This window comes from Cervus canadensis, chromosome 4 (genome assembly GCF_019320065.1).
Source record: "Cervus canadensis isolate Bull #8, Minnesota chromosome 4, ASM1932006v1, whole genome shotgun sequence".
Taxonomy (NCBI): domain Eukaryota; kingdom Metazoa; phylum Chordata; class Mammalia; order Artiodactyla; family Cervidae; genus Cervus; species Cervus canadensis.
In genome coordinates, this window is record NC_057389.1 from 85778723 (window position 1) to 85797225 (window position 18503).

An 18503-nucleotide genomic window follows, 5' to 3' on the forward strand; every position below is an offset into this window, starting at 1 on the left:
CGGAGCTGTCCTTGTTGGGGCTGTGGGCTGGGACCCAAGCAAGGTGTGTGCCGGGTGCAGGGCAGGGCTTCCCAGAGACCTGGAATGTCCAGTGATTAAGAATCTGCCTGCCAAAACAAAAAAAAAAAATCTGCCTGCCAATTCAGGGGATAACGTTCTATCCCTGATCAGGGAACTAGATCCCACATGCCGCACAGCAACTAAGCCCATGTGCTGCAACTACTGAAGCCTGCATGCCCTAGGGTGCGTGCACCGCAACTAGAGAGTAGCCTGTGCATGGCAACAAAGACCCAGCACAGAAAGAAAAAAAAAGTACCTGGCGGGCCGCACACAACCAGCCGTCAGGGCGATTGGCTCTTTGGATGACTCAAAGGGAGGCTGTATGGTAAAAACCAGGGCCAGCTTCTGTGCGTCCTGGGGCTCCTGTCACATCAGCTGCACCATGGCACCAGCTGTCACCACCATGGCCTGGCTTCTTTCTCAGATGCCCCACGTGGGCTGTGAAAGGACAGGCCCAAACTGGCTCGATCCAGGGCTCAGCTTCGGTCCAGCAGATGGGAGGGGATGGAAGCATACCATTTCAAGTCTGGCAGTTCTTCGGGTCCTAGGCTGGGCCCTTCTGGCCTGGGTGGCCACCAACCTCCCTACTCAGGTAAGGGGTCTCTGCTCGGCGCGTTCCAGCCGAGGTTTCACTGATGGACTGCTGGCCTCCACTTGCCCAGGAGCAAGGGTCAGGGGACTGATGAGTGGAAGACTGGGGGACTCTCAGATGCCCAGGACCTGAGCTGGGGCCCACACACTGTAGCAGGATGGGCCAGTGACCTGGGGGCCACCCAAGGGGGCTTCGTGCAGGGCTCTGCAACTGCCCCTGTTTTGGGTTTCAGGTTAGAGGTGATCTGGGCTGTCTGCTGACACAACCCTCAATCCACGCAGCATCAGTAAAGCTGTCAGTAACATAGGGAATTGAAACACCGGCAGGGCCTCCCTTCCAGCATCTGCTCCTGCCGATCCCTGGGGCTCTGGGCCCCGCACAGTGTCTGGACCCCTGACCCTGCCTTCTTCTCATTGCGTGCTGCCGAGATTAGAAATGAGGGGTTTGAGTGTGCTTTCATTGGACTTAAACTTTAGTGATATTTCCACTCATCCTGCACAACCTTTACTAGAGGGGTTCCCTGGAAAGGGACAGCAGTTGCTAGGCCCCGTGGAGTCCTGTGAGGGGATGGGTATCAGGTGTCTCCTTGCTGTTACCGCTGGGACCCAGGAGCCCGGAGAACCACACCCCTCTGGAGGGGACAAGAAGTGCAGGCAGAAGGGCAGGGGCGCCCTAGCTTCACAATGCAACCTGCACAAGGGTGCCCTGTGGCCCCGCTCTGACCCCGAGTGCTGCAGGACTGTCCAGAGGTCTGGCTGTATGCTGCCCCCCACACTGGGGGAGAATCCCCTACTCGGGGGCATACGTTGCCAAAGGCAAGAGACCCAATGGATAAACGCCTGTTTCGCAAGTTTATTGGATCATCTTGACACAAAATCATTACAGCAGCATGATATGTCTCTCCTTTACACGGGAATGTCGATAGCAAATAAATTCTTATATAACACATCATACAATTTAGAGATTCTAGAATCACTGCACAGGATTCTGTAATAGGTTACTCTACATGCTAAAGTGACAGTTTTCATCAAAAGAAGTTAAAACGTCATTGAGGACCATCATCTTTGAGGAAACTTCAGTCTCACGGGGGTGGGCTGGGGTCCCCCCCTGCCCCTGAGGCGCATCTCAGGGGCCCAGCCACCCCCGGACCCAGGTGCTTCCCAGCAAGGAAACAGGGCCAGGCCTGGGTCCTTCCACAAGTGCAGACACAGACCTGCAGAGCGTCCAGTGATGACAGGAGAGCCAGAGTTGTAGCTCTCCACCACTCACCGCAATACCCAGCTGGGCACGGAGGCCGCCAAGGCCCTGGACCCTTGCTGGGCACTCCCCTCAGTAGATACACAGGACACAGTGGTGGAACAAACAGGATGTGACAGACAGCAGCCTGCAGGACGCTGCCCCATTGTGTGTCCTGGGGAGGACATGCCCCTCGGCGTGGGGTGAAGAGGAATGTCTCCCCCGAGCAGCTGGCCTGGCCTCCACCCCCAGGGCCTGCGGGCAGGAATCTGGGAACTTGTGGGATTCTGACGACTTGACAGAAGCGGGACGCGCCACTCTGTCTGGACCCCATCCAGCCCCCGCCAAGTCCTGGCCTCGACAGCAGTCACGTTCACCCTCGGGCAGCCCCTGAGGCCACAGGCACAGTCCGCTCTAGCCAGAGGAGCCCCGGCTGGCTTGGGGACTGGAAAGGGCTGCTCGCCAGACAGTAGAAAGAAGCAAAGTAAAAAAGATGACAAGGTAAATCAACGCAACGTAAACTGCAGGGTCTACACAGTGAACGATGGTGGACTTGGTCAACTCCTGGCTGGACCCAGTGTGTGCAGCACATGGCCGCCCTCCCAGGCGGTACTCAGCACGTGGCCAGCGTCTCCTTCATTTCCTCCAGCAGGTTGCTCAGCAGCGTGGGGTCGCTGCACTTCCCATCCACCGACACCGACTTTTCGCCCTGTGAGGGAAACAGCTGGCACTCAAGAGACGCCACCCTCTGGACATCCTCTCCTACTTCAGGATGCTCTGATAACCCTCTCCTATTTTGGGGTGCTTTGATAACCAAGAAGAGGGGCTCCAGGTAGGACGGAGCAGGCGCACCACACCCCATGTCTCCCACGCCCCGTGGGAGGAGCTGCAGGACCTGGACAGAGGCCAGAACCACAGGGGCTCAGGACTGATCTCTGGCAAAGGCAGGGATCCCAGCCCCGCAGAGGACACACGGCCCCTGCCTGGCCCAGGCCCTCAGGGGCACAGGGAACAGCTGAGTGCAGCACCAGATGTCCTGCAGATGGAACCCGAGTGCCAACCTTCTCTACAGGTGTGAAGAAGGCCCACGCTCTCCAATTCAAAACTTCCAAAATCACTCGGCACTCCAAGACCACGGAAATCTTAGCTCATGTGGAAAAGACAACCCACAAATACCCACGGAGAAGAGATGGATGTCAGAATCACCTGACAGGCTTTAAAGTAGTGACTCCAAGAACCTCCCATCAGCAATCACATACACTCCTGAAGCAAGCAGGAGAAGACAACATCTCAGCAAAGAAAAAGAAGAAATAAAGATCAACCCAGGAAACTTCTAGACCGGAATACACCAGCTGCACACAACAGAACTTACACAACAGAGAGTCTATGACCCTGACAAGAGATTAATGGAAATGATTCAGTCTGAAGAGACAGTGGAAAGGAGGTGGAGGTGGGTGAAGTAGCACTCACTCACATCACAGGGACTCGAGACAGAGGAAGATAAACAAAGCAGTGCTGAAAAGGTACTTAAAATAATAGCTGAGAACTTCTGAGTTGTGCAAAAGACAGAAATGCACAGGTCAGCACATTCAACAGAGTCCACACCATTAACAGGAGCTGGGGCCCTTTCCAGGGAACCCCTCTGGTAAAAGTTGTGCAGGATGAGTGGAAATATCACTAAAGTTTAAGTCCAGTGAAAGCACACTCGAACTGCTCATTTCTAATCTCAGCAGCACACAAGAGAAGAGGGCAGAGTGAGGGGTCCAGACACAGTGTGCAGGGTCCAGAGTCCCAGGGATCGGCAGGAGCAGATGCTGGAAGGGAGGCCCTGCCGGTGTTTCAATTCCCTATGTTACTGACAGCTTTACTGATGCTGCGTGGATTGAGGGTTGTGTCAGCAGACAGCCCAGATCAAGGAAGTCAATACCAAGACATGTCACAAACTGCTAAAATCAGAACAAAGGAAAACCTGAAACAGCCAGGGGGGGAACAATGCATTCCTCAGTAAAGAGAAAACATTCCTTGTCAGAAACTCAGACTCCAAAAGGAAATGGCCTAGTTTTGAAGCACTGTGAGAAAAAATGAGCAAAGCAAAAATTCTATACCCAGCAAAAACAGCCTTGACAAAGAGTAAAACAAAGAATGATTGGATGAAGGAGACTGAGAGAACTCACACAGCCAACAGACGTGATCTAAAGTTCTTTAGACAGAAATGAGGCAGAAGAAAGGGTGGGAATGTGAGCATTGAAAGTGACAGAAATGGCAGGCACGTGGGTGAGCAGACGAGGCTGTCTTGTCTCCTGAGGCCTCTGAAATCTGTAAAGCTATAACGCACTGAAGAAAGGCGCCTTTAGTGTCTGCAGAGGCAAAACCTGAGACCACCTCCTGTGTGGGGGGAGGGTTAAGGGCTAAGCAAGTGTGAGGTTTTCATGTTCCACCAGAGCTCCAAGTAGACTGTGAACACCAAGGGTGGGGATGTAGTCCCCCAGAGCTCCAGACACACGGAGACTGTCAACATATAAACGTGGGACACTGGTAACGCTCACATACGCCATGAAGGCAAGAGCAGAAGGATGAAAGAAAAAACACAGGGAACAAACTAACTGCAAAACAAACCCAAAAATATCAGTAATACTTTAAGCACAATGCTCTGAACAGTACAAGTGAAAGACACTGACCGAATGAATAAGGACACGGTATCTATAAGAAATCCTTTCCAATACAAGGATAAAGGCAGGTTTACCACAAAGGATTTGCCACGTAAGCACAGACCAAATGGTAAAGAATCTGCCTGCCAATGCAGGGGACACGGATTCCATCCCTGGTCTGGAAAGATCCCACATGTCGTGGGGCAATCAAGCCCATGTGCCACAACTAGAGAATGGCCCATGAAGCAACAAAGACCCAGCAGTGTTCTAAGTAAGTAAATAAATGTGAAGTGAAAGTCCCTTAGTCGTGTCTGACTCTTTGTGACCCCATGGACTATAGAGTCCGTGGAATTCTCCAGGCCAGAATATTCGATTGAGTAGACTTTCCCTTTTCCAGGGGATCTTCCCAACCCAGGGATCGAACCTAGGTCTCCCACATTGCAGGTGGATTCTTTGCCAGCTGAGCCACAAGGGAAGCCCAAGCATACTGGAGTAGGTAAGCCTATCCCCTTCTCCAGGGGATCTTCCCGACCCAGGAATCCAACCGGGGTCTCCTATACATTGCAGGCAGATTCTTTCCAACTGACCTATCAGGGAAGCCCAAGTAAATAAATAAACGTTATTAAAAAACATACACACACAGAATGGCTGTACTGACACCAGACAAAGTGGACTTCAGAGCAAAGACACAGCACGGGACAGAGACGAACACACCAACTGGTGAGGGGATCCACTCGCCCAGACCCACGATTCTAATGGTCCACAGTCAGAAGACCAGCTGACCACCACTGGCCTCATGTTCCTTGCTCACTCATGGAGGACTGGCAGAAAGAAAATCTGCAAGGATCCAGAAGAATCAAGAACACAGTCAACCACCAGGATCTGAGTAACACACATTTCACAAGAACACCTACAGAACAGCTGTCCAGAGGGACCACACCCAGGACAGAGCGCCAGTCTCAGCCCCTTTCAGAGGCCTGAGAGGTCACACCAGAAAACAGGGGCCAGGAAGCAACAGGGAACTCTCCCAATGCTTAGAAATAAGTCCACAGGTCAGTGAGGAGGTAGTGATAGAAATTAGAAAGTATTTGGAACTGTACACACATGAAAATGAATCGTAAAAACCTGTGGGGTTCAGCTAAAGAAGTATGTAGAGGAAAGTTCCTAACATTAAAGACTATTAGAAGAGACAGCCCTGTTGGAAAGGTCTAAGTTTTCAGCTTATATATTCACAAAAGAGCAAAATAAACCCAGAGCAGGCAGAAATAGATTTGCAGCAATATTCAGTAAAACTTATTAATCTTTTTTTTTTTTTTGGCTACACCTCATTGCTTGTGGGGACTTCCCAAGTGGCTCAGTGGTCAAGAACCCACCTGCCAAAGCAGGAGACACAGGAGACCTGAGTTCAATCCCTGGGTCAGGAAGATCCTCTGGAGAAGGAAATAGCAACTCACTCCAGCATTCTTGCCTGGAGAAGCCCATGGACAGAGGAGCCTCGTGGGCTGCAGTCCCAGGGGTTGCAAAGAGCAGAACACAGCGGTCACACATGTATTGCAATGCAATTGCTTGTGGGATCTCAGTTCCCCAACCAGGAATCAAACCCAGGTCCCTGGCAGTGGAAGCGCAGAGTTCTAACCACTGGACCTCCAAGGAATTCTCCAACCTTTCAAAAAAATTGGTCACTAAATTGACCTTCAAAATGTATAAATAAGCCTTCTAGCCAAGATAACCAACAAAAAGGAGAGGAGACAATTACCAATATCAGGAATGAAAGCTTATCACCACTGATCCCTCAGACACTAAAAGGAAAAGAAAAGAACCAGATAACTTAATCCACCATCACCGCCATAATCCAGATGAAACCAACCACTTCTTTGAAGACTACAAACTATTGAAACTCACACAGTAAGAAACAGACAAAGCAAGGAGCCCTGAAAGTATCAAAGAAAGAAACTGAGGATTTCCCTGGTGGTCCAGTGGATAAGAATCCACCTGCCAATGCAGAGAACACAGATTCCATCCCTGGTCTGGGAAGATCCCACATGCTGAGGGGCAACTAAGCCCGTGTGCCTAACATCCACGCTCAACAAGAGAAGCCATGAAATGAGAAGCCCGTGCACCAAAACTAGAGAGTAGCCCCTGCTCACTGCAACTAGAGAAAGTTTGCAGCAACAAAGACCTGGAGCAACCAAAATTAAATTTTTAAAAAAGAATAAAGCAGTTATGAAAAAAAAAGAAAATGAACTTGTAGATAAAAACTTTTCAGAAAAGAACTCCCCAGACCCAGATGATTTCCTTAAATTCTACAATAATATGCCAGAAGAAACACACTGACTAAACATGACCTCTTCCAGGAGATGCGTGAGGAAAGAGCAGGCCAGGCGAAGGAAAGGCCGACACTGCTCACCAGCACAGGGTCAGAGCCTTCAGCAAAATCACCTCAGGCTGAGCTCAGAGCACAGCAGTTGCCCTGGAGAACAGTGGTGAGGCTGGGCAGGCCCGCCAGACCCCAAAGGCTCACCTTCTTCACCAGGAGGCAGACGTGGTGGCCCTGGATGGAGCGGCTGTACATGGAGGCGCAGGAGTCCACTCGCTCCACAACTGCAACAGAGGGTGGTGTGAGGCCAGACCAGCCCCAGGCAGTGGGGGAGCCCCGTGTGCGAGAAGGCGGCCAAGCAGTCTATCAGTTATGTTCAGTCTTACCAGAAAAACGGTGATGAAAACAGATCTTTGCCAGGAGGTTATGGAAGGACATACTAATGCCATCCACCTTGATCGAGCTCATGCTCAGGTCCCCAGACTCCAGTAATTTGGCAAAGGCATCACTGTGGGAAGGACAGAGAGAGAGTGGCAACAAGGGGCCCCGCCCAGGGGCAGGCGCCTCCTCTGAGGGCCTGTGGCTCAGGGTCTGCACCGGTCCTGTAAGAAGTCAACACCTGAACAGTGTCCCCAAAGCCCCTAAGTTTTAGCCCTGACCCTCAGGCGGTGGGCATGTGACTGGGTTTGGTGACAAGACCCCAATGCAATGTAACAGGGGTCTTGGTGTGAACAGGTCAGGAAGCAGACGTGCAGGAAGGACAAGCATGTGTGCCCACAGGGGAGGGCAGCCACCTGCATGCCATGGAGCAGGGCCTCAGGAGGACCCAGCCCTGCCCATATTCTGGGTCTGGAGTCCTGTGTCCAGTCCAGGGAGGGATGCCAGGCTTGTTGTTTGGGCTGCCAGTGATGTGCTGAGCATGAGGCGCCTGAGTCGGTCACCTGACACTCCGCGCACATCCTCTCCTCAGGTCAGAGAACGTCATGGAGATGACTGTTTGGAGTCCCCCATGGTAGGAAAGTGGGGAGCTGGGGGCAGGAGGGAGGGCAGCGCACCTGTAGCACGGCGTGGTGACCAGATACGAGGTGCAGGTGAAGTGCAGTTTAAAGTCAAGCTTCTCATGGGTGGAGCCTTCGTCGTTCTGTGGGGCAGAGGGAGTGCAGGGTGAGGGGGCGCAGGGCGAGGGGGTGCGGGGCAGGGCCTTCGAGCTCGGGTGCATGACTGACCCTTGGGGCACCCACCCCCGTACCTTGGCGATGAAAGACAGGGTCCCCTTGAGCTTCTGGGCCATGACAATGCTCTGAATGGTGAACACAAACTGGGCCTCATTGGAAATACCTGGTGAGGGCAAGACATGGGCCTGAGGAGTGGTGCAGGATGCCGTCACCTGGGCAGGCGGCAGGGACTTAAGGCTGCCCAGGGTCTGTCCCCAGCACTGCTGTCCCAGGCCGGTGAGCCAGGCTCACTCACCAGGGGGCAGCTGGAAAGGCACAGGGACACCGTCGTGGACTGAGGAGCCCTCGGGCCGGGCCAGCCGGGCATTGAGCGAATCTAGCACATTGAGCTCCATGCTCTTGAGGAAGCTGTCGCTCTGGTTCTCCAGGACCACGGAAACTGTGACCTGGCTGTCCTTCTGTAGGCTGCCCTGCACGTCGTATGTCTGCAGAGCAGGACCCAGAGTCAGTGGTGCAGGGGAGCCACTGGGGATCCCATGCCTGGAGAGTGTGGGCACCCCCTCATGTCCAGAGAAAGAAGCCCTGAGCCCCAAGAACTCTCGGCCCCACCTGAAAGCCAAGCTTTGCTTACCATCTTGATGTAAGAATTTTCAGCCAAAAGGGTGTAACTGGACATGGGCTGTGGACAAAAGAGAAACATGTCAGCTCCAGGCAGTGAGGACCTGGGAGTGACGCTGAGGGCTGCAGGGGGGATCCCCTCAAGAAAAGTCAGGAGCATGAGAACAGCAGACAAGGAGACCCCATGTCCCAGACTAAACAAGTCTTAACTCCAGTGGTTCCCAACACGGGCTGGGTTAGGAGGACCCTCACCGGCAGGGGCTCCTCATCGAGTGTGCCATTCTCCACAGGCTCAGCAGCCTCCTCATCCGTTGGCGGCACCTTCTTCTTGGACTTCCTCTTGTCCTTGAGCCGCTCCTCCTTGTCTTTCTTGTGTTTCTTCTTCTTGTGCTTGGAGGGTTTCTGGAGCGGCAACAGGCTTGAGTCAGCCCTGCGCTCCTCTGACGAGCCATAGCCCAACAGCGCTGTGCAATTAGGACCCAGGGAGCTTGGCAACAGGAGACTGCTGTTAGGAGCCCCAGTAGTGCGGGAGCACCAACCCCAGTCCAGCCCCAGTGCACATGCCCCCACCTTCTCCAGGTCCTGCTCCCTGTCCTCATCGGCGTCCTGTTCCTCTCCCCGGGGCTCCTCCTGCTCCTCCTTCAGGACAGTGACTGTGGTGTTCACCTCCAACTCTTCCTATAGAGGGCCACGCCGGGGTTGGGGGGGGGGGGGCGGAGCTTCAAAGGCAGCTGGGGCCCAGGATGGGGAGTCCTGCGCCCCCTGACCTGCCTTGCCCTGGAATGCCCTGCACTGATGAGCCTCCCTCCTGACGAGGATGTGTGGCTCCCCATCAAGTGCTGGTGGCCAGTAGACAGGACAGGCAGCCTGGCATGAGGCTGGCTGGCACTGATCCAGAAGACCCCAGAGCCACCAGGCCCCAGCCCCAGACACAAAGCCGCTACCCAAGGCTGCTGCCTAGCTTTGGGGGCCCGGGCTCTGAGATAAGGGACCGTCACGAAACCACTGCCTGCACAAGACCCTGAACATGGGACTGAGCCGGCCCAGACCTGGCTGGTCTGCCCGAGGACCACCCCACATCCCTCTGCCCCCAATGAGGGGGCATCCCCTAATGCCTCTAAGACATAGCTCTCCAAGGCTGAAAAGTACTGGTGTCCAGCTGAGGAGCACTCGCGGTCAGCACAGGTCACAGCCAGGCTCTTACCGGGGCTGGTGTGGCAGCAGGTGGCGTAGTAGACAGCCAGAAGTCCAAGTCCTCACCCTGAAACCACAGGAACACAGGCCTTTACCTGGAGCAGCTAGACGGGCCCTGAGAAGGCATGGCTGCCCTGACAGGCACAGGACACTATGTCCCACAGGACCGGAGCGCGCTGGGAGCCAGCGGTGCATTCAGCTCTCTTGCCATGGGTCCAGGCACCTACCGGGACCACATATCCAGGCAGAGTCGTGTTGCTCTGGAGCAAAGTAACACGACCTGTGTGCAGTGGCTCTGCTGAACCCGCCCTTCACGTGCAGGACGTGCACACCATGGGGGAGGGGAGGTTGACAGCCCAGGATATCCCTGCCCCACCCCATCTGAGAAGACAAGTGAGCCTGGCCTCTCACCTTCTCCACCTCCTTCTTCTTCTTCTCCCGCTCCTTCTCCTTGTGCTTCTTCTCCTTCTTCTTAGGTTTCTTGCTCTTCTTCTCCACGAGGGGGACATCCTCTTTCTCAGGGGACTTGGAGGTCTCAGCGTTTCTGTGTTTCTGGACGGGCAGCTTCTCGCTATCAGCTAGGGGTCTGGGGGTGGTCACAGGATGAGTGGCCTGGGATAAGGCCTACAGGGAAATAGCCCACTCTGCTGCCGGGACCCTCACCCCAGGCCATGCCGAGCAATCAAGAGAGGACAGAGAAAGGGACCAGGATGGGGGGAACGCAGGCCATGTCCAGCCCCACGGGTTGGCTGGCCTCGGTCCCAGCACTTACTTATCCAGGTCAATGTCCAGGGCCCTGTAAGGATCATTGGGATCTTTGTCGTCCTCGTCACTGGGCAGGGCATTCTGAGGGATGACAGGAATGCTGTGTCTGGATCAACCCACCCTGCCCCAACCCCATCCGGCCCCCACCTCCCTTCTCAGAGACAAACCAGCAAGTCCACACCCATGAGAGCATCTGATCTGGGGCCTGGCGCTCAGCGTGGGCAGGGGATCAGGACAGTTAATGTAACAGAAGTGCTGGTGGGTGCTCATAGCTCACAGGGCAGAGCTGACTGGGGCCCCGGGGGCGGGGTGGGGTGGGCAGCTGACCTCAGGCATCTCCTCGGTGATGATGTCCACGCGCTGGGCGGGCGCGATGTCCTCATCGCTCTCCGTGTGCAGCGAGCTGTGACGCCGCGTGCCCCGGCGCTCGCGCTCCCGCTTCTTCTTCTTCCGCTTATCCTTCTCCAGCCGTTGCCGGTGCCGCCTCTCCTCCTCCAGCTTCACGTACTGGTCCGATAGGGGCATCCCTGCTGGGACGCGGGTGCTCAGCCCACAGCCTGAGAGCCACATCCTGCCCCCACCCGGGGGCCCTGCCCTGACCACTGGGGTGTAGACAGGGGGCCCAGGGCGGTGTGGGGCTGGACCTGGGGACCCGATGGGAGGGGAGGATGCTGGCTGGACAGAGCCAGAGCGGGGGCAGGTCTGAAGCTGGTCTGCAACACCCTCACCCCACACAGACACTTGCCTGGCACCTTCAAAGGCACCGAGAGGTCGATCTGCACCACGGGGATGTGCTCCACACCCGGCGTGTCCTGATACCTCTGTAGGGAGACAACGAGGCCGGTCACCACGCAGGGCAGAGGGCCTAGCATGACGCTGAAGCCGCAGAGCAGGGCCCATGGAGAGGGGCAGGGCTGTCAGTGCAGGGAGTACAGGACGGGAGCAAGACTTGTCCGCTTTTTCATTTTAATTTTTTTCAAGTTGAAAGTCACACTTTGGAAGCACAGAGATTTGGAAGCAGAGAAGACACAAGGCTTCCTGCCTCTGGTAAGCGGCATCAGCAAGCCTGACACATGTGGAGCCACATTGCCCTGGGGGAGCCCAAGGCGGCCGATGGGCCTGCTGGCTGGAGGGAGGGGGACAGATGGTGGCGGTGGCGCCTGCAAAGACCCCATGTCCCTTGTGCTCACTTGCTTCCTGCTAAGGCAAAGGAGCCTGACCTCGACCATGCAGAACTTGCTCCCCACTTGTTGCTACTGGGGGCCCCTTGTGTTCCTGCCCCTGGACATGATGACAGCCTCACATGGCCCAGGGATGGAGAGCAGATGGGGCCCTGTGGCCCGTTCCTCCAGGACAAGGAGTCCAGCCTCACCTTCTGGGGGGACGGGGAACTCTTGATGTAGAACGGGTTGTTGGCCTGTTCTTGCCTGCGGGCCTCGCGGCGCTGCGGGACAGGGTTCAGTGAGCACATCAGTGGGTGTGCGGCGTGCTCGCCCTGTACCCTCCCAGACCATCTGCACGAGCCAGACCTAGGGGACATGACCCCTCGCCACTTTCACTGTTGGCCTTGGGCCATCAGAGAGAGAAACCAGCATGGGCAGGGGTGGAGAGGGGCAGCCAGTGGGACCACCCGGGAGCTCCATGGCTGGGGCAGGGGGATGGTCCCTGCAGGGGAGGAGGAGAGCAGGGAACGAGGCACATCTCATGCCCAAGTCCGCACGTATCCCCAGCCCCACACCCAGAAGGGCAGCGGTCAGGACCCACGGTGCTCTCTGGGGAGCTCTGGCCCAAGAGAACAAGCCCACCCAAGGTCTGCCCAGAGGCGCATGGGCCATAGGCCAGAGCGACTGCCCTGCCTCACCCGGGCCAGCTCCTGCTCGTCTGCCTCGGGCGCCCGTGGTTTGGTGTGTCGCTGCTCCTCGTCCTGGAACATGGCCTTGGGCTTCTCATCCTCAGACTCACTGTCCGAGAGCGGCTCGTTAATCCAGGCATCCAGGTCCAGGCTGTGGGACACAGGGGTCACATGGTGGCTCTAGCTTGCAGGCCCGGCCCTGGACACTGCTGTCCCCTTGGAGATCAGGACATGAAGGCCAGGCAGCGGCTGTGGGCACAGCAGATAGACCAGGGACGGTGGAGCCTGGCTGCCCCCAAGGTTGACAGGCGAGGACTGCCTACTGACCTTCTCAGGGACAGCACCAGGTCAGGGAAAGCAGGGCCCCAGAAAAGCAGTCAAGCACCCCGCACCAAGTCTGTGTGAGGACGAGTGGGTCTCCTGACCTTAAAGAACATCCTTCTGTCCCCTCCACCACTCCTGGCTGGACAGAAGCCTGGGGGGATCCTCATGCCACCTGGCTCCAGGTCCTCTCATGGCCGCACACTCACCCTTCAGGGATTGGAACCTTCTTCTGTGCCTTGGGAGCCACCGGGTTCAGCTCCCCAGCAAAGAGGGAGCTCACTTCCTCTGCCACTGGCACGTCCTTGGCCTGAAGCTTCTGCACATGCTTGACCAGCTGCAAGATGCAGGATGCCTGCAGGGGCCCCAGAAGAGTCAGGAAGGAGCCCCAGAGGACCGGCCCTGAAGGCCACTCAGCCCCTACAGGGCACCGCCCACCCAGCACACATAGACACCTAGCTGCTCCTGAATGGAGCCCGGCTGAGGATGTCTGGAAGGCTCTATGAGGAACCACTTAGCCGTGGGGCCTAGCCAGAAAGACACAGACCAGCTGCCATCTCCTTCAGAAAGAGTCTATGACAGAAACCAGGTTCTGAACAAGATGAAGGGTAAGGGGGCTGAAGGAGCGCTACCCCATTAGGCAATCGCTCCAAGAACCAGCAGCCCCGACCTCGGCTCCAGGGACAGGACCACAGCCAACCGGGGCTCATAGCCCTCAGGCAACAGACAAGCTCATGTCCAACACCTCACCACGACCGCGGAGACCACTGGGGCCTGCATCACCACAGGGCTCATGAAACAGGCTGCCAGGCTACCACTGCCCAGATGCCACCCCAAGCTCTCGTGAATCAACTCTCCTCCACCCTCCCAGTCGGCACCCACCAGGATCTGTGGTCACCTTTGATGAAGCCCCCTCGGGCTCACCACGTACCTTCCACGCTCTCCCATTCTCTCACCGTCTCCCACCCCCATCGCCCTTCGCCAGGCTCCTCCTGTGGGACCATCGGGGGCCTCCCCAGCACAGGGGCTCCAAACTGGCCCACCCTGCCCCCGGCCAAGAGTGGGAGAACCACAAAAGGGCCCCTCCTAAACTGCCCTCAGGTGGACGAGCTGCTGTGCTCACCCGCTCCTGGACCTCCAGGTCCGCACTCTGCACGAACTGTGGCAGCCGCTCCACCAGGAGCTGGGTGACCTCCTGGGCTGCGGACACATCTGCTGCCTGCTCCTTTTGCTGCAAGATGGCTGCATACAGCTTGACCACGTTCTGCACGTACACAGCCTGGATGTGTCCCGGCAGCGTGGTGACCTTGGGCCGCAGCATGGCCTCCAGTGTCTGCTGGGGCTCCTGCAGGTGTCTGGGGGGTGGGAGGGTTGGTGAGTGGCCATCCCAACAGCTCCGTGTCCCAGGCTCCTGCCACCCACCGTGATCCCCCACCTGGCGCTGGGGCTCAGGGAGGGGACCTGGAGGAAGAGACCACGGCCATCTTCCACTTACTCGGAGAACTCCCCGCAAATCCAGGCAGCCGCGTAGAGCACCTCGCAGATGCCGCTGCGCTGAGGGCTGCTGGCCACCAGGTGGGCACTGTCAAGCAGCGCGGACATCTGTGCCACGGCGAACCTGCGGATGGCCTTCACACGGATGGCCACATCCAGCATCTGTGCGGCAATGAGGTGGCCGTGGCGGGTGCCCTCCAGCCGTGTCAGTTCCACAAGGATGCTGATGTACCTGCGGGACGGGGTCTGTGAAGGGCCCCGCGAGCCCCAACTCCACCCCGCCTCCCTCCCTCCAGTCCCACCAGCCCACAGGCCGCACCACTCAAAGTTGGTGATGTGCTGGTAGTTGGACTGGCTGCAAATGTCGATGATCTTGGTGAGCAGCTCGTCACGGTAGGTCGTGCCCTCGGCCTTGTCGACATGGGTCATCAGCTTCTTGACGATCTCCATCAGGTTCTTCTTAGACACCTGGGGGCAGCGATAGTGAGGGAAGGGCCAGGCCGGCATGGGGGCAGTGTGGGCGGCAGGGCAGGCACGCACCATTCCGTACAGAAGGTCGAGGGCCCGCAGGCGGATGGACTCATCCTTGTCGTCCAGGCACTGCAGCACGAGGTCCTTGTGTGCCTGCACAGACTTGGGGTGTGTCCTCAGGATCTTGGACATGGCCAGGAGCCCCAGGTACTTCACTGCGGAGACAGCGGGCAGCCGTCACACCTGCACGAGGTTCAGGGGCGAGGCCGGGCTGCAGCTACACCCCAACCACCTGGGCACTTTCGGCCACGCCTCCCAGGCACCAGGCCCCCCTCACTGCCAACCTCGAGCACCCCAAACACACGACTCTCTACACCGGGGCAGCCAACTGGGCCACAGGTCAGGTCCGGCTGCAGCCTGTATCCATGGCAGCATCACTGGGACATGACATGCCTGCCAACACCCGCCAGGCCTCTTCTACGCTACCCTGGCAGAGACCACATGACCTGCAGAGTTGACCCAAGTTACTCCCTGGCCCTTCCCAGGAAGAATTCAGTGACCTCTGCTCAAAACCAACAGATCTGGAGCGCCAGCAGGAGTGCCTGTCTGGTTAACCTCCAGGGAGACTGCAGGTCCATGGGGAGGTCCCCCAAAGCCCGACCTGCTCCTCCCAGGCCTCGGCGTGCCCTTGACCTCTCACCTGTGCTGCCACAGCCTCCCCACCCCTCCCTGCAGTCAGGTCCTGCCTCCCCATGGATGTGGGCACAGGGCTGAGTTCAAAGACACTTTCAATGGGCAAAGGGCTGAGCCACACGCTGGGATGCCAGCCCACTGTGTAGATGTGTAGTGGCACCCCCAGGCCCTGCAGAGCCTGGAGAGACGAGCAACTCACAGTTCTGATCGGAGTCTTCTATCAATATCCTCAATTTCTGAACGCAGAGCTGCAAAAAGAATAATACTGGTCATATCTATGCCCACATGCAGTTGTGACCTGGGGCCAGGACGGGAGCCCCAATCCTGGGACATACCTGGATGCTGGCGCTGTGGTTGGGCATGCCGGATGACAAGGAGATGAGCACTGAAACAGACCACTGGGTGAGGGCCCCCGTGACTGGCCCAAGGAGCAGACCACAGCCCCGGGGGACCCGAGGTCCCTGGCCACCCTACCTGAGACCTGCGGACTGTGATGTGCGATGGAGCAGGCCATCTCCTATCTGCAGCCTCACTCCCTCTGCCCACAGCCAGGGCCAGGGCCGTCTGCGATCCCACCCCACCTCAGTCCTCCCTGTGGACCTTCCCACACAAAGGGGCCACTCTCCAGCCAGCCTCCCCAGCTCCCAAGTCCCATGCTCGCCCCTCCTCTCTGTGACCATCGCTGACCCTCGGGGATACTCATGGCCCATGTGGCGGTCATGAGCATGGGCCCGGGGCCAGCTTCCTGAGCCTCACTGAACTTGCAGCTGCTCATGGATCTCTGAGGAGCAGCCCAAGCTCTGGGCAGAGACAGCCAATGAGACACTGCACCCTTGGGCCACCACCTCCCTCTGCCCGCCTACAGCAAACTGGGCTTCAAGGACAGTGACCCACAGCTAATGGGCTCTAGGAGACTGTGTGAGGAGGGCATGCAGGTACCCTCCAAGGACCCTCCTGGCTGCAGCTCCTATACAAAACACCACACAGGAAGCACCCTGAGGCCTGCTCCAGAATGCTCAGGAAGACGGTCTCTCTGGTGGGGGTGCAGCGTTTATCACTGGAGCCTGAGACGGCAGAGGTTCTGGCCACAGCAGTGTCCAGTCGCTGACAGGTCCACAGGGCCAGGCCAGGCAGCTTCCCAGGTGAGAACCTCAACTCCAGGGGTGTCTGCACCTGCTGGTGAGGCCCTGGGACCAGCCCCCTAGCTGGTGACAGCACCCTGATCCAGAGCAGGTCACCCCAGCGCTCACCTGCGATGACAGTGTTGACACACTCGTAGAGAAGGGACATGGCGGACGTGCTGGAGACGGAAACAGAGGAGCGGAGAAGATGGAGGCTGCCTGCCTCCCGTTCACCCCCAACAAGACCCCCAGGGAACTGTCTTGAGGAAAACACCGAGCCCAAGGACTCATTTTCTGATTCTGTGAACCCCATGAAAAGAAGCCAAGTTCCCCAAAGGCCCCTCTCTAGCAGCCCAAACCCCACCAGCTGGTTTCACTCTGACAGGAAGATGGCCTGACCTGGCAGGAGGAACAGAGTCGCCACCCACACGACCCGCCGGGGGTGTCCAGGGGTCACTCAGGCACTAGGTGTGTTCATTTCACTCTGGTATTCTCACAGTGATGCTCTCTAGTTCAAACCACCAAAGGTCAAGAGAATGGGCCACCAGAGTTGGGCCACGAAACAGGTCTCAAGACAGAGGGCCCCACATTAATACTCTGAAAACCATGGCTACTTCATAATGACTGCTGATTTGTTTCAAACAACAACCGGGGGTTCCCTGGTGGTCCAGTGGTTAAGACTTCATGCTCCCAATATAGGGAGCCCAGGTTCGATCCCTGGTTGGGGAACTAGATCCTGCATGCTGGAACATGCAGTTCCATGTGAACAAGAGTTCATATTCTGCAACTAAAGACTTTGAGTGCCACAACTAACACCCCTCACAGTCAAATAAACACACAAATAAAAGCAAAGCCAACAGTGTCCTGAGCCATTGGCCGCCACCCAGGGGATCCCAGGAGCACGATCTCCTGGCACTTGGAAGCTCCATCCCCACGATTCAACCACAGGCACCCCAAGTTTCCTACAATATTCCAGTACTGGGTGGGGACACGGTCACCTCAGGCTATTCAACTCAACCAGTGAGAACCCTTGTATACCAGAGCTGAGCAGGACAGCTTTCCCCACCGACGTAATTGTGGCTGTTTGCAGACTGGGGAAGGGAGCGCCCAGGGACACAGCTCCAGGCTACGGCAGACCTGCAGGCCTGCTCACCACTCCCCCCATCCCTCCTGGGGGTGCCCTCCCATACCCGCCCAAGGCCTACCTGTGGATCAGGTTGGTGAGAGGCTCGATCAGCTTCTTGCCCAACCTTGGCTCCAAGGGGGTCAGAGCACCAAACTAGGGGATGAAGAGGCTGGCGGTCACCCACAGCAGGGATGGGACGGTGGCCTGGGGCCCTCACCAAGGACACCCAGGGACCCTCTGGCAGAGGGTGGGGCAAGCCAGGAGAACACCTACCAGTTTGATAATCTTAATGAGGACCCAGTTGTTGGTGGAAGAGGTCATGAGCTTGAAAAAGAGCGGGGCAAGGGAAAGGTAGTTCTTGGGGTTGCGTCTGGCCAGCTCACAGATGACGTTGACTGCCGCTGACTGGACTCCTGAGAAGGGAGGGCCCGCATCAGTAACAGGGTGTCCTCCGAGGCAGGCGGCCCCCCCCCAAGCACTGTGGCCGATGGGCACGGCTCCCCCCAACCACCTCAAGGGGTGTCCCCAGAGGGTCAGTCACTCCAGGTATAGGACACCCACCCCACAAAACAACATCCCCAGGGAGCAAGTGTGGGGTCTGCTGGCCCAGAAGCAACGCCAGCCCAGGAGGAATGAACACCAATAGCGCCCAGGGCTTGGTTTCTAAATCCCACACCAAAGAAACAGAAACGGTGGTCTGGAGAAGACTGGACTCCAAGCTTGTGGGCAAGTAGAGGAGGTACCCTGGGAGGAGGATCGAGGACAGGGTCCCAAAACCTAGCCCCCCTCCACCAGGCCCTCAGATACACACAGGGCCCTT

At 57.2% G+C, this 18503-nt stretch overlaps 1 protein-coding gene across 1 annotated transcript in view; it reads right to left on the bottom strand.

Annotated features, from left to right (window-relative positions):
* Positions 1 to 1490: 1490 nt before the first annotated feature.
* AP3D1 (adaptor related protein complex 3 subunit delta 1) overlaps positions 1491 to 18503 on the bottom strand; it is a 33375-nt gene continuing 16362 nt past the window's right edge. The window contains exons 7-32 of the mRNA XM_043466052.1: positions 17957 to 18096; positions 17763 to 17836; positions 16687 to 16736; positions 15772 to 15821; positions 15636 to 15684; positions 14813 to 14958; positions 14592 to 14740; positions 14274 to 14504; positions 13902 to 14133; positions 12988 to 13133; positions 12467 to 12608; positions 11978 to 12049; positions 11351 to 11426; positions 10933 to 11132; positions 10613 to 10686; positions 10252 to 10426; positions 9851 to 9907; positions 9217 to 9324; positions 8899 to 9048; positions 8660 to 8707; positions 8324 to 8513; positions 8103 to 8191; positions 7909 to 7994; positions 7240 to 7361; positions 7058 to 7137; positions 1491 to 2597 (exon numbers count right to left, since the gene is read on the bottom strand). Of these exons, the coding sequence (XP_043321987.1) occupies positions 2502 to 2597; positions 7058 to 7137; positions 7240 to 7361; positions 7909 to 7994; positions 8103 to 8191; positions 8324 to 8513; positions 8660 to 8707; positions 8899 to 9048; positions 9217 to 9324; positions 9851 to 9907; positions 10252 to 10426; positions 10613 to 10686; positions 10933 to 11132; positions 11351 to 11426; positions 11978 to 12049; positions 12467 to 12608; positions 12988 to 13133; positions 13902 to 14133; positions 14274 to 14504; positions 14592 to 14740; positions 14813 to 14958; positions 15636 to 15684; positions 15772 to 15821; positions 16687 to 16736; positions 17763 to 17836; positions 17957 to 18096 (3032 nt within the window). The 3' untranslated portion in view covers positions 1491 to 2501. The remainder of the gene's footprint in view (positions 2598 to 7057; positions 7138 to 7239; positions 7362 to 7908; positions 7995 to 8102; positions 8192 to 8323; positions 8514 to 8659; positions 8708 to 8898; positions 9049 to 9216; positions 9325 to 9850; positions 9908 to 10251; positions 10427 to 10612; positions 10687 to 10932; positions 11133 to 11350; positions 11427 to 11977; positions 12050 to 12466; positions 12609 to 12987; positions 13134 to 13901; positions 14134 to 14273; positions 14505 to 14591; positions 14741 to 14812; positions 14959 to 15635; positions 15685 to 15771; positions 15822 to 16686; positions 16737 to 17762; positions 17837 to 17956; positions 18097 to 18503) is intronic.